Source organism: Ruditapes philippinarum, unplaced genomic scaffold (genome assembly GCF_026571515.1).
Source record: "Ruditapes philippinarum isolate M1 unplaced genomic scaffold, ASM2657151v2 ctg32_1_1_1_1, whole genome shotgun sequence".
NCBI lineage: Eukaryota > Metazoa > Mollusca > Bivalvia > Venerida > Veneridae > Ruditapes > Ruditapes philippinarum.
This window is the reverse complement of record NW_026860502.1, coordinates 927,541-940,271: the sequence shown is the minus strand read 5'-3', so window position 1 is coordinate 940,271 and position 12,731 is coordinate 927,541. Positions and strand designations below refer to the sequence as shown.

The following is a 12,731-nucleotide window of genomic DNA, read 5'->3' as shown; positions in this document are numbered from 1 at the left end:
CATATTGTACACTATATAGTATACAAACTGTCATGTAACAGAACTTAGATTTAGTTCCGACCCTGTGGACTATGAAAGCATGTCAAACTATGATACAGATATTGAACTAGTTATACGGTAAGTAAGGTAATATAAAACTAGAGATATAATTAACAAACAAAGACAAATGTTAATGCATGAACTAACAAGCGCAAATTATGCCGACCATACAAAACAATTATACGCTCATTTACTCATTTTCAAGACAAAATTACTTTCATTCCGAAGAGAATATTTCGGCGTCTGTTAAGACGTCAAGTCGAGTCACTTTTTTGTTGAAAATATATTAAATAACTTATTGGCGCATTTTACATGTTAAGTCAATTTGTCATTAAATGATTGCCCGTCTTCGTGTATACAACAAAAAATGTGAATATGAATTGAAAAGGAAAGCTGTTCATACAAGCTCTGATACAGAGCTTCTTGTTGTATTTTTAATGAATTGATCACATGTACTCCATCAGTATGTTTCGATAGTGGAAGCACTTTCAAACTGTGATTGCGTCGGAAACAAAAGGCCCAGCAAATGAGGCTCCTCTGCAATTGATAACACAGTTTCTATTTATTGCTTTGTAACGCGTCTATTCCGAAGGAATTCGAAGAAAACATGAATTTGCAAACCAGATATTGTCTTTCCTCGCATATTCGCTTATTTCGTCCAAGTGTTCTTCACTTATTAAAGAGCGCTAAAAAGTAATAGGCTAATGTATCTTCAACAATACAGTTCTGTTCCTGCGTAAATCCACTGTTTCGTTGCTTAACGCCTTTTGTTTTTTATTTCTCAATTCATGGTAGGAGTCCTGGCTAAATTATTACGGCTCTTTAAGTAAGGAATAAATTTTATCACCTACAGAAAATGCATTTGCGTTGCTATCACTGCTGTCAACTGATAAGTTGATTTCTTCATCTCGTTCCAATACTTCTGTCTCATCATTGCTTCCGAGTTCATCGCAAATTCCATTGTAATCAACATCCTTATTTCTTTCAACGTTCTTAATCATTTCTATGATACCTTTGTCTACATTAAATTGTGATAAATCATTTTCATCTTTCTTACTGTATATTTTGTTACACATCTTATCACCTTGAGGATCATTTGCTCTCGTTGAATCTGCAGAATGACTTTCTACTACGTCAGATATATCAGTGGAACATGTCTCATTCGTAAAACATACGTTCGAGTTCTCCTCAGAAACTACTTCAAATGTTTGTCTGTAGACATCTTTACCTAAAAACGTTAACTTAGTACTTATCATCAATATCATCATCATCATCATCATCATCGTCGTCGTCGTCGTCGTCGTCGTCGTCATCATCATCATCATCATCATCATCATAATCATTTATACGTTTTGACTTTTAATCCATTAAAGATTACTTGAAGGCAAAATGAAATGTATGTACATTATCCTTTACAGAATTCACAAAAAATGCTTTCAACATTAGCAATTAACAGTATAGTTGCCGCCAAGAATCGGTATGAAGCACAAAACCAACTTTAAAAGTAAAAAATGTAGGCGACAGACCTGTTTAACACACAGAGAAATAAACGAGTTACACTTTTGAAAACAAACCATTCAGACAAAGATAAAAATCATAACATACCTTCTATTGCTAAAACAGTTCTAAAACTTCCTGTAAGAAGTAAAAGCTCGATCTGAACTTTCTTCTCAGCGTCCACTTGAATTTCAAATGTTTCGTTGTTGAAGGTAGCCTTTACCTGATTCATTGAACATATTATTTTAAATAACATATCATTAACATATCATGAATTTTCTATATAGTCTTCATAGCGTTTAGTCTCTGAAAAAATGGCAATGCTAGTCGCATGTAATATACAAATCTTTGATATTGTTCTTTAATTGTTTTAAATTGTGATCATTAATGAAACTTAAAGTCCGCAACTCTTTAAATATATTTAAATCTATTTCAGACATCAAATACATATTTCTTTTAAGAAATGGTGAAACATTCAATTTAGTTCGACAGCAAAACTATGTGGAGTGGTTTATAATTCTTTTTAGTATGCATATTTTACGTATGCCCAAGTATGCTTTACATTTATGTACATTTTTTGATTTGTAATTACATATGTATATATCTGGATACCTTTTCACCGTTTTCTGTCAACTTTATGAATATCTGTACGGTCATTTGGTTTTTGATGTTTAGATAATAAAGAGGTATTGTAGTAAAAATGCCGTTTTGTACAGAAATCATACTGGTTCCAGTCCCGTTGACATTAATACATAAATCGTCACCTTCCTGCACTGTGCGCCGAAGTTTGGAACCATTCTCGAAAGAATGACTTTCAGGCGAGAAAGGAATTCTTGCTGATCTAAATGTTCCATCTTTCTCACTAGTGAGTGATAAACAATAAAATGTTCCTGATTCCATATCTTCTTTAATGCCAATTCTGTAAATTGTCATAAAAACTAATTGTTTTGCAATCGAAGAGTAAGAATTTCAAAACCTTAGAGTTATCTACTAAATAAAAACATTGCAATATTGTTACTATTTTTTATGTAAAGATGTCGATCTGATGCCAAGATAGAGATGAATTTCTTAAAATCAGAAAACATATCTATAAATTATAATTTTACAATTAATAACTTACTTTAAAGTCATTCTCAACTAACCGTTTTAACTACTTTGACCAAATGAAATTGACGGTTACCTAAGTAAGATAAAATGTGTTGCGTATGTTCATGTCTTTGGGCATCTTTTTCTTAATCGAAGGTTTTGGTGAAGGCTGGAGAAAATTCAATCAGAGACAGTTTGAATCTTACATAAATATGTTTTGCATGATTTTCAAGGCTTCCGTATACATGTATTGACTGAGTGAGTCATGCATGACAATACAATAGAATAAGAACTTAATACTTGGCATGGCGCCACATTTAAGCCCGATTGAACAAGTAGATAATTGATAACCCCAACCCAACACCCGATTTCTGCTCACTTCATGAAAATGGAGTAGGCTAGATGCTGACTTAAATTTAATCATGATTATAAAATGATAAGATCCTCGTCAGTTTTAGAGAATAGTGACCCCGAAACTATTGTGACAAATAAATCGAAAACCAAAGTAGTAAATACCAAATTCTACATAACTTTCATACTTTTTGTTGAATTACTGAATATAAATATATATAAATAATCATTATAAGAAATAGTTGGCATACATACATTTATAGTGATTAATAATAAACCCTTTTTAACCAAACAACTTTTCTTCCTTTTCGTTTACATTGAATTGTACATAATTTATATCCGGGTAGACTTAAAAATAATGACAGGTGATGATGACGTCAAAGATTTATTTACATAGTACTACAAATATGAAGGAATATTATACATTGTATATTTCATGTGTGTACATAGTTTAAAACAGCACAACTCTAGATTTGTAAATTTTTATAGAGTTTTTTTAATGTTCTATTTTCTACAGATATTGTCAATTGTGCTAATTAAATGTTTAAACCTAATATCCACAAAAAATATGGCACTAATGTGCAGAAATAACTTAACCCATTACGTTATATACACGCCTTTTAACGCCTTTTTCACCCCCCCCCCCTATGTTGTCTCAAATGGTGAAAAAATGCCTTATTTAGGCCCCCAACACTTGTTTTTGTTTGAGAAATGTTGTTAAAAAGTGACCTCTTTTCCGGCGCGGCCCCCAACCAAAAGCTACATCAGGGGGTTGCCAGAATGGGGATGTGCCCCTTCTGTATGGGGGTTTGAAGGGGGCGGAGTCCCCCTCATCGCCAAGAAAATTTTGGACTTATGAGAGGCTATAAATGACCCCAGATTGATCATAAGGTAACGTGTAACCAACGCTGAAAAGCATTTGACTCTTTCCCAATCTATTGAGAAGTTGCAGCACTTTGAAATCAATTTTGATGGAAAAAATCAACGCAAAATAGTGATTTTTGGCAATTTTGAGATGTCCCCTCGTTGCCATGGTAACAGAAAAATTAAGCCTGAGCATGTTGTTGCAAGGGCAATGGTCCAGTCAACATTTGTGCCAAGTTTGATTAGTGTTGAAGCAGCTTTTATAGAATTATATCAATTTGAACTTGTAACAGGAGACTTTTCAATGAAAACAGCCATTTTTCACAAAATGCTCATGAAGTAATGGGTTAATGAAAAAAATCAAAAAAATCTACAAAACAACAATTTTTCTTCAAATTGATATGACAGGCCATGTTTAAACATGAAAAAACGCGATTTAGGGTAATTTCAAGTATTTTCATCATTTTCTGTTAACCCATTGCGTTATATACACCGCTTTTAACGCATTTTTCACCCCCCCCCCCTTTATGTTGTCTAAAATGGTGAAAAAATGCCTTATTTAGGCCCCCAACACTTGTTTTTGTTTGAGAAATGTTTTTAAAAAAGTGACCTCCAGAAGGGGTATGTGCCCCCTTCTGTATGGGGGTTTGAAGGGGGGCGGAGTCCCCCTCATCGCCAAGAAAATGTTGGACTTGTGAGAGGCTATAAATGACCCCAGATTGATCATAAGGTAACGTGTAACCAACGCTGAAAAGCATTTGACTCTTTCTGAATCCATTGAGAAGTTGCAGCACTTTGAAATCAATTTTGATGGAAAAAATCAACGCAAAATAGTGATTTTTGGCAATTTTGAGATGTCCCCTCGTTGCCATGGTAACAGAAAATTTAAGCCTGAGCATGTTGTTGCAAGGGCAATGGTCCAGTCAACATTTGTGCCAAGTTTGATTAGTGTTGAAGCAGCTTTTATAGTATTATAGCAATTTGAGCTTGTAACAGGAGACTTTTCAATGAAAACAACCATTTTTCACAAAATGCTCATTAAGTAATGGGTTAATGAAAAAAATAAAAAAATCTACAAAACAACAATTGTTCTTCAAATTTATATGACAGGCCATGTTTAAACATGAAAAAACGCGATTTAGGGTAATTTCAAGTATTTTCATCATTTTCTGTTAAGAAGACAATGGGTACAAACTTTTTATTTGAAATTTAAGTAGCATTTGTATTAGATATTTTATTCGACATGCGCAGTTACATTTGTATTTTTTCTTTCAAATATATCAAATCTAGAGCGATGTCGGGTTTATTGTGACATCTAAGGCATATATGTTACTGTGATTTTAAATATGCTTTTTTCAGTATTGGCATTGGATACTTAGGATAAGCCCTGTATGACTATCTTCTATAATGGGCCACTATAATAAGCATATGCAAAACAAACGCGATATACCTTGTTAAACAGAAGAGCATGAGGAGGCAGTTTTGGGACACGTCGGGTATTTATGGACAGAAAGAAAGGCATTTTGGGACACATTAATTTTAGTGAAAAAATTTTGTACCAAAACATGGATCAGTAAATCTTGTTTTGCATAGTTCAATTTGATTGAAAATTTCTTTTAAATAACAAGTCTAAATCAAATATAATACTATTTTATGATGCTTTATAGATCTATAGAGTATGTGAGATCAAATGGTCTAATTTATCTGTTCATTTCGATTAAGTACTATAAGAGGGTTAATGCCCCTTTCTGTATGCATTAACATCTTCAGATGCATAAAGACGCAATCAAAATCTGAGACAGCACAGTGAGGGATTTAAAATATCTGAGGGCTTCTGCAGATGTTTATGCATTAAAAAAGGTGCATTAATTAGCACTAATCTTGGATAATAAACGTCAAATAGGCACTCCCTCGTTTCGTTGCCTTCATTCTGTACTATGATACCATAGATTGTACTATGCTTTAAACGTGCTGGTACGTGTATATTATATAGCACTTTTTATAAGAAAAGGAATGCTGCAGGAGTAGCATGTTTAAGTGTGATCTGCAAGATCATTGTCATCGCAATAAACTGATATGTCGAAATCTCTAAGGAGTCAGATTCCCATTTCAATTTTTTTTCCGCTTTAAGTTGTAGTCAATTTGTTTTATCCTCATTTTGTCTGCCCTTTCTATAATTTTGTTTTAAGCTGTTTTTTGTTTTGATTTTCAAAAACATATCTGACATACAAACACAACTTCAATGAGTTAAAGATATGTTTCTATAATATCTAATAACATAATAAACATTTGATATTTTCATGTGTCCCAAAACACCCTACATCAACAAAATGTTGTCCGGAGTTTTGGAACCACATTTTATAATGAATCAAGTAGTATCAACAACTAAAATATGCTCACATGTTGATCAGGGGATCTTTTTCATCCTTAATTTATAGTTTACTTCTACAGAATATATCATAGACAGGTTTTATGAATTTAAGTATTGGCTATTTTTTTAAGGTTATTATAAAACAGTGGCATGATTCTCCTAAATTTCACATCATTCAAAAATAATAATATTCACTTAAATGTACAGGCACTAGGTGGAAGCCAGCGGAAAAAAAGGACGATTGATTGTCATTTCTAATTGAAGAACTAAATGAAATTATACTTCTAAACGTTCTAATGAGGTGCGGTCCAAAATACCCGATGGTTCACATATACCCTACAACGCTCTATACTTTAATAGCATAGGATAATATATGGTGAATGACAAAGTAACTATTTTTTACATTTTACATTAAGAAAATTAACGGTATAATCCATATAAGAATAAAATGTATGTTGAAAACTGTGTCCATTTTTGGAAAGAAGGGGGGTAGAATAATTGAGGGGGGGGGGGCCTTTCAAAATAGGCTTATAAACATGGATATGACCAGTGGTAGCAAGAAATAAAAACATAATAATTATAAAACAAATTCTCATACAATATGTCTAAGAAACAATCTAGAGCAAATGATACACTGGTCTCATGTTAACTAAGAATAAATCAAGATCAAGATTAAATGATTCTGATTTAATTTTCATTGTATTATGAAACTAAAATTGATCAATTGATGCTGAACATGCAAAAACATAAACCGTATGTATTTAAGGATAACAGCAACAGATACCAAAACAAATATACAAAAATAATTGAATCAAAATAAGGATCAATTTTAGAGTCAGGAACCTTGTTTAGATCCAGCCAGCGAGCCAGCTATCCATCCATCCATCCATTAATCCTTACATACAAGTACAATGAGCAGACACTACGTAATGGTAGTGACGGAAGTGTTTGGGTTATTTTTGAACTGTATATAACTACACAGTAAGTAAAAGAAGAGAAACCGGTTTAATAGACAATAACAATGTTGTGGATTCTGTCGTTAGAGAACCTTCAAATGTTGTTGCTGAAAATTCAATTGATCCTTTTTTATCACACCAAGTAAGAACTGAATTGAAACGGGAAGTGAATGATTATTCTGAGGTTACGGGAGTGAAAACAGTTGATGAGAATACTACAGACGGACGACTGGCTGCCCTTGAATGCGAACATACCCTGCTTCATAAAAAGGTTGATAAACTAAACCATAAATTACAAAACGCTGTTACATGTAATACTCTCTCATTGCCGTCGTCATAAAGGAAAGGCGTTATGACAAGGCAGATATCTGCCCCAACAAGGATATGCTCAGTAGATGACAGACTGATTGATGTTTGTCGATCAAGGACATACATTGTGTTCCTTTGTCAGATAAATTGTTCGAAAGGGAGATAATTACAATAAATGAACACCAAGAAATAGCTACCGAGTCCACTCCAGATGCCGGTAATAGAAAGCTGCTTCTAATAATAAGAAAAAAGAGAGTTATGAAATCAAAAATGGATGAAATACTTGACGAAACTGAACAAAAACATCTGAAAGATTTGTTTTAGGTCATAGCTTTTATTACAAAGTCGTGGTCTAGTACATAGCTCCATCTGAAATTGTTAAAGTCTTCCCCGTTATTTTGTTTTTGTTTTTATTATTATTAAGAAACTGCTCATAAAGAGAATTGGTTATCTATTATGTGTTTACAATTTTCTTTCAAAGACTAGAATTCCCGTTCTTTTGGCTGGTGTAAGTAAAAGAATACAGCTTTGTGAAAATTAATGTTTTATTGACATTTAATAACCATGTATTTTCTATTTCTTTCACAGCTATCTAATATTTTGATTTGTATCTTGTCCATGTATCTATTCCGCAGCTATTTTATAACTGTTTCGTTATTGTTTGATAATTTCGCAACTGTGTTATCGATGTTGCACCAATATTTTGTAATGTTCAGTCGCCATTTTATATAATTATCATTTTCATCATAAATGTTCAGTAGTAATGCTGTATCTTTAGAACTGTACATAACTGTAAATAGCTATATATGAGCCGCGTCACGACAAATCCAACATAATGGGTTTGCGACCAGCATGGATCCAGACCAGCCTGCGCATCCGCGCAGTCTGGTCAGGATCCATGCTGTTCGCTTACAAACCCTATTACAAGTTGAGAAACTGACAGCGAACAGCATGGATCCTTATCAGATTGCGCGGATGCGCAGGCTGATCTGGATCCATGCTGGTCGCAAACCTCATTTATTATGTACATGTAATTGTATTATTACCTCATGTTGTCATGTTTGTATGATCTGAGTGAATAAATAAATGAATAGAACGCCTGTTTTCCGCGCTTCAATAAGACAGGTACAACATACTATTTTTAGTCAATACAATCAAAAGAAAATTTGTTTGTTTGTTTGTTTGTTTATTTGAAATACTAGTAAATATTGTTGTTGTTGTTGTTCAATATATATGGGAAAATATCCATTTTATTTACTCAAATAAAAGATATTATCGAACTTACACATTTGTTATAATGCAACTAGATTTGCATATTTTTGCTACATGTATTTGATATCTTTATAACAGCCATTTCATACCTCCTTAAGCAACCTTTGTGCAATTTTGCATAAAATAAATCTGTAATTTGTTACTATAATATTGAACGACATTAGCAATAGCTAATGGCTCATAAATAAATGGCAAAATGTTCTTTATTTTGTATGTACATATTTATCCCCTAACTTTTTTGAATACGTTAATATATCATGTAGCTCCTGATTACAAATAACTTAATGCTGTTAATTTTATACTTAAAGGCTTGGTATGCCACGGAAATGATTTATTCTTATTTCTCAAAAGTTTTGGTGCACTTCTATAGTTTCGAAGAAAAGTTACTCATTGGCCAGTTACCTGAAGCAAAATTTGTTGGAAATATAGTATAGTTATAGTGATTTAGTATTTTGTATGGATGTCAAAACATTTTGCTTTCTATATGACAAATAATTTCTCAATTTATCGCTACTTTCTTCAGGTTAAAAGAATCTAGCATATTATAATAACTCTAAAACCATTATTAATACGTTATAAAATTCATTTCCCTTTCTAAAAAAAAACAAAATGTATTTTTTTCTGGGGGCAAAATGAATTTTAACAAGGGCCTAGAATTTCTTTTTTGTAATTTTAAAATAATTATTTAAGATAGTTTTTGCTTTAAAATAATGATTGATTACTAAACCCTTACTAATTTAGATTATTAGTTTTTAAAAAAATGAAAAAATTCCTGATTGAGAATGAAACCAAAAGTTTATTTTTTTTTACAATTTTAAATGTTATGATTGTTTTTAAAAAAAGTTTTAAAAAAAAAATATTAACTTGTTCTTGTTATCTCTTAAAGACTTTTTTGGGGTTTCGCCCCTATGTACTGTGAAATATTTGTAAAAACTTGATGGGGTTTGTTTACTTAGGTAATTAAACGTAATAAAACTAGGTATATAATACAAACGAACAAATTTAGAGACATAAATATTTAATTTTTTTATTTTTTTTTTTAAATTGTTTGTACATCATATATTTAAAAAAAACAAAACGATAATTTAAAACTTAAAAAAATATTCTTTTGTTTTTGGGCATTGATTTTGTATATATAAAATATTTTTAAATATTGTCAAATACGTACACATTAAAAAATCTTTTAAAAACATAAAAAAATATAATGAAAAATTTGCAATAAAACACTTTAATTAAAAAAAAAACATTTTTTAAAAAAAAGTGGCTCTTTTAAAATTTTATTTGTCTGGAGCTATTTTTTTTTTAAAAATTACTTGTTAATAAAAAGGCAACTAAAATTAGGTTAAAACTGGCAGTTATTTTTAAACTGATAAATACGCCCAATTTTTTTAAGGGTAAATATTCATAAAAAATCAGTTGGAAGACAATTTTTACAATAGATAACAAGCAAATTTCAAAAAATTTTGCGTATCCTTTTTTAAGACAAAATTTCTTTATTAAAAAGGGAAAATTTTCGGCGAAAGTTTAAAAGTCCCAAATATCATTTTTTGTAAAAAAAATGATTATTATTTTTTTAAAAAAATTGCCCCCTTTACGTTACAACGAAAAATGAATATGAATTTAAAAAAAAAACTGTTCCGCAACTCTGATAAGACTTCTTTTTGTATTTTTTAAAGAATTTTAAAATTTTTTATCCATCGTATGTTTGATTTTAAAAGGGCGTCATTTGAGGAGGGATTTAAAAGTGATTGTATGGAAAAAAAGCCCCGAAAAAGGCTCCTTGAATTTATACACGTTTTTATTTCTTGCTTTTTAAGCTTTTCCCCAAATATTGAAAAAACAGAATTTGCAACCCAATATTGTCTTTCTCAATTTCGTTTTTCGTTTAAAATTGTCTTCATTATTAAAGAGTGCTCAAAAAAGTATTCGGCTAATTTATCAGAACGCATGGTTTTCAACAATTCAGTTCTGTTCCTGCGTATATCAACTGTTTCGTTGCTTAGCGCCTTTTGTTTTTTATTTCTCAATTCATGGTAGGGGTCCTGGCTAAATGATGACGGCTCTTTAAGTAAGGAATCGTCTTTATCTACATAAAATGCATGTGGGTTGATGTCACTGCTATCAAAAGATAAGTTGATTTCTTCATCTCGTTTTAATACTTCTGCCTCATCATTGCTTCCGAGTTCATCGCAAATTCCATTGCAATCAACACCCTTCTTTATATTAACGTCAGAAACGTTGTTAATCATATCTTCGATCTTAAAGTTGAAATTTTTGTCTACATTAAATGGTGATAAACTATTTTCATCTTTCTCACTGTTTATTTTGTTACACATGTTATCACCTTGAGGTTCATTTGCTCTCGTTGAATCTGCTGAATGACTTTCTTCTACGTCAGATATATCAGTTGAGCATGTCTCATTTGTAAAACATATGTTCCAGTTCTCCTTGGGAACTTCTTCAAATGTTTGTCTGTAAACATCTTTACCTAAAAAAGTTAACTTAGTTTACATCATCATCATCATCGACATCATCATCATCACAATCATCATCATTATCATCATCATAATCATCATCATCTTCATCATAATAATAATAATAATAATAATCATAATCATCAATGTTTTGATTGTAATCAATTAAAGACTTCTTATGCATGTACTTTATCCCTTAATAATGCACACAGAATGCTTTCAACATCAACAATTATTTGTGAATTTGCAGTATGAACCACATCAAACATGAAGGCGACTGATTTGTTTCACAGACAGAGAAATAAACGAGTTACATGTTTGAAAACCATCCAGACAAAGAAAAAAAATCATAACACACCTTCTATTGCTAAAACAGTTCTAAAACTCCCTGTAAGAAGTAAAAGCCCGATCTGAACTTTCTTCTCAGCGTCCACTTGACTTTCAAATGTTTCGTTGTTGAAGGTAGCCCTGACTTGATTCATTGAACATAATTATTCTAAATAACATATCATTAACATATCATGAATTGTCTATATAGTCTTCATAGCGTTTAGTCTCTGAAAAAATGGCAATGTAAGTCGCATGGTGTATACCCATTTTTGATATTGTTCTTTAATTGTTTTAAAATTGTGATCATTAATGAAATTTAAAGTCCGCAACTTTTTAAATCTATTTAAATCTATTTCAGACAACAAATAAGCATTTCTTTTAAGAAATGGTGAAATATTCAATTTGGTTCGACAGCACGCTATGTGGAGTGGTTTATAATTCTTTTTTGTATGCATACTTTACGTATGCCCAAGTATGCCTGACATTTATGTACATTTTTTATTTGTAATTACATATGCATATATCTGGATACCTTGTCACCGTTTTCTGTCAACTTTATGAATATCTGTACGGTCGATTTGTTTCTGATGTTCAGAAAATAAAGAGGTATTGTTGTAAAGTTGTCTTTTTGTACAAAATCATACTGGTTTCAGTTCCGTTGTCACAAATGTGTAAATCATCACCTTCCTTTAGTGTGCGCCTAAGTCTGGAACCATTCTCGAAAGAAAGACTTTCAGGCGAGATAGAAATACTTTCTGATCTAAACGTTCCATCTTCCTCACTAGTGAGTGACAAACAAGACAATGTTCCAGATTCCATATCTTCTTTAATGCCAATTCCGTAACTTGTCATAAAAACTAATTGTTTTGCAATCGAAGAGTAAGACTTTCAAAATCTAAGAATTATCTACTAAATAAAAACATTACAATATTGTTACTATTTTTAATGTAAAGATGTTGATCTGATGCTAAGATAGAAATGCCTTTCTTAAAATCAGAAGATATATTTATTAATTATTATTTCACAATTAATAACTTTCTGCAAAGTCATTCTCAACTAACCATTTTTATCTACTTTGACCAAATGAAAATGACGGTTACTTAAGTAAGATAAAATGTGTTGCTAATGTTCATGTCTTGGGGCATCTTTTTCTTAATCGGAGGTTTTGGTGAGGGCTGGAGA

The 12,731-nt window shown here is 31.5% G+C and overlaps 2 protein-coding genes across 3 annotated transcripts; both read right to left on the bottom strand.

Annotated features, from left to right (window-relative positions):
* Positions 1 to 328: 328 nt before the first annotated feature.
* Positions 329 to 3,339, bottom strand: LOC132760350 (uncharacterized). Of its 2 annotated transcripts, XM_060752327.1 has the most exons (5): positions 3,229 to 3,316; positions 2,717 to 2,791; positions 2,149 to 2,455; positions 1,645 to 1,759; positions 329 to 1,267 (listed from the first exon to the last, which is right to left on the bottom strand). In XM_060752327.1, the coding sequence occupies exons 3-5, from the start codon at positions 2,434 to 2,436 to the stop codon at positions 852 to 854; spliced, it is 819 nt and encodes a 272-aa protein (XP_060608310.1). In that variant the 5' UTR covers positions 2,437 to 2,455; positions 2,717 to 2,791; positions 3,229 to 3,316; the 3' UTR covers positions 329 to 851. The 2 variants fall into 2 exon arrangements, with proteins under 2 accessions (XP_060608310.1, XP_060608311.1); XM_060752328.1 differs by lacking the exon at positions 2,717 to 2,791 and having other exon boundaries at positions 3,229 to 3,339.
* A 7,274-nt stretch (positions 3,340 to 10,613) lies between these two features.
* Positions 10,614 to 11,754, bottom strand: LOC132760365 (uncharacterized). The gene is made up of 2 exons (XM_060752350.1): positions 11,578 to 11,754; positions 10,614 to 11,233 (listed from the first exon to the last, which is right to left on the bottom strand). The coding sequence occupies exons 1-2, from the start codon at positions 11,699 to 11,701 to the stop codon at positions 10,614 to 10,616; spliced, it is 744 nt and encodes a 247-aa protein (XP_060608333.1). The 5' UTR covers positions 11,702 to 11,754.
* Between the last annotated feature and the right edge of the window lie 977 nt (positions 11,755 to 12,731).

Bases quoted from the DNA above. Each gene is read 5' to 3' on its own strand.
- LOC132760365 (XM_060752350.1), bottom strand. From the start codon at position 11,701: ATGAATCAAGTCAGGGCTACCTTCAACAACGAAACATTTGAAAGTCAA. The intron at 11,234-11,577 runs GTGTGTTATGAT...TAACTTTTTTAG, and splicing joins AACTGTTTTAGCAATAGAAG to GTAAAGATGTTTACAGACAA.
- LOC132760350 (XM_060752328.1), bottom strand. From the start codon at position 2,436: ATGGAATCAGGAACATTTTATTGTTTATCACTCACTAGTGAGAAAGAT. The intron at 1,760-2,148 runs GTATCCAGATAT...TCAATGAATCAG, and splicing joins TGACAGAAAACGGTGAAAAG to GTAAAGGCTACCTTCAACAA. The intron at 1,268-1,644 runs GTATGTTATGAT...TAACGTTTTTAG, and splicing joins AACTGTTTTAGCAATAGAAG to GTAAAGATGTCTACAGACAA.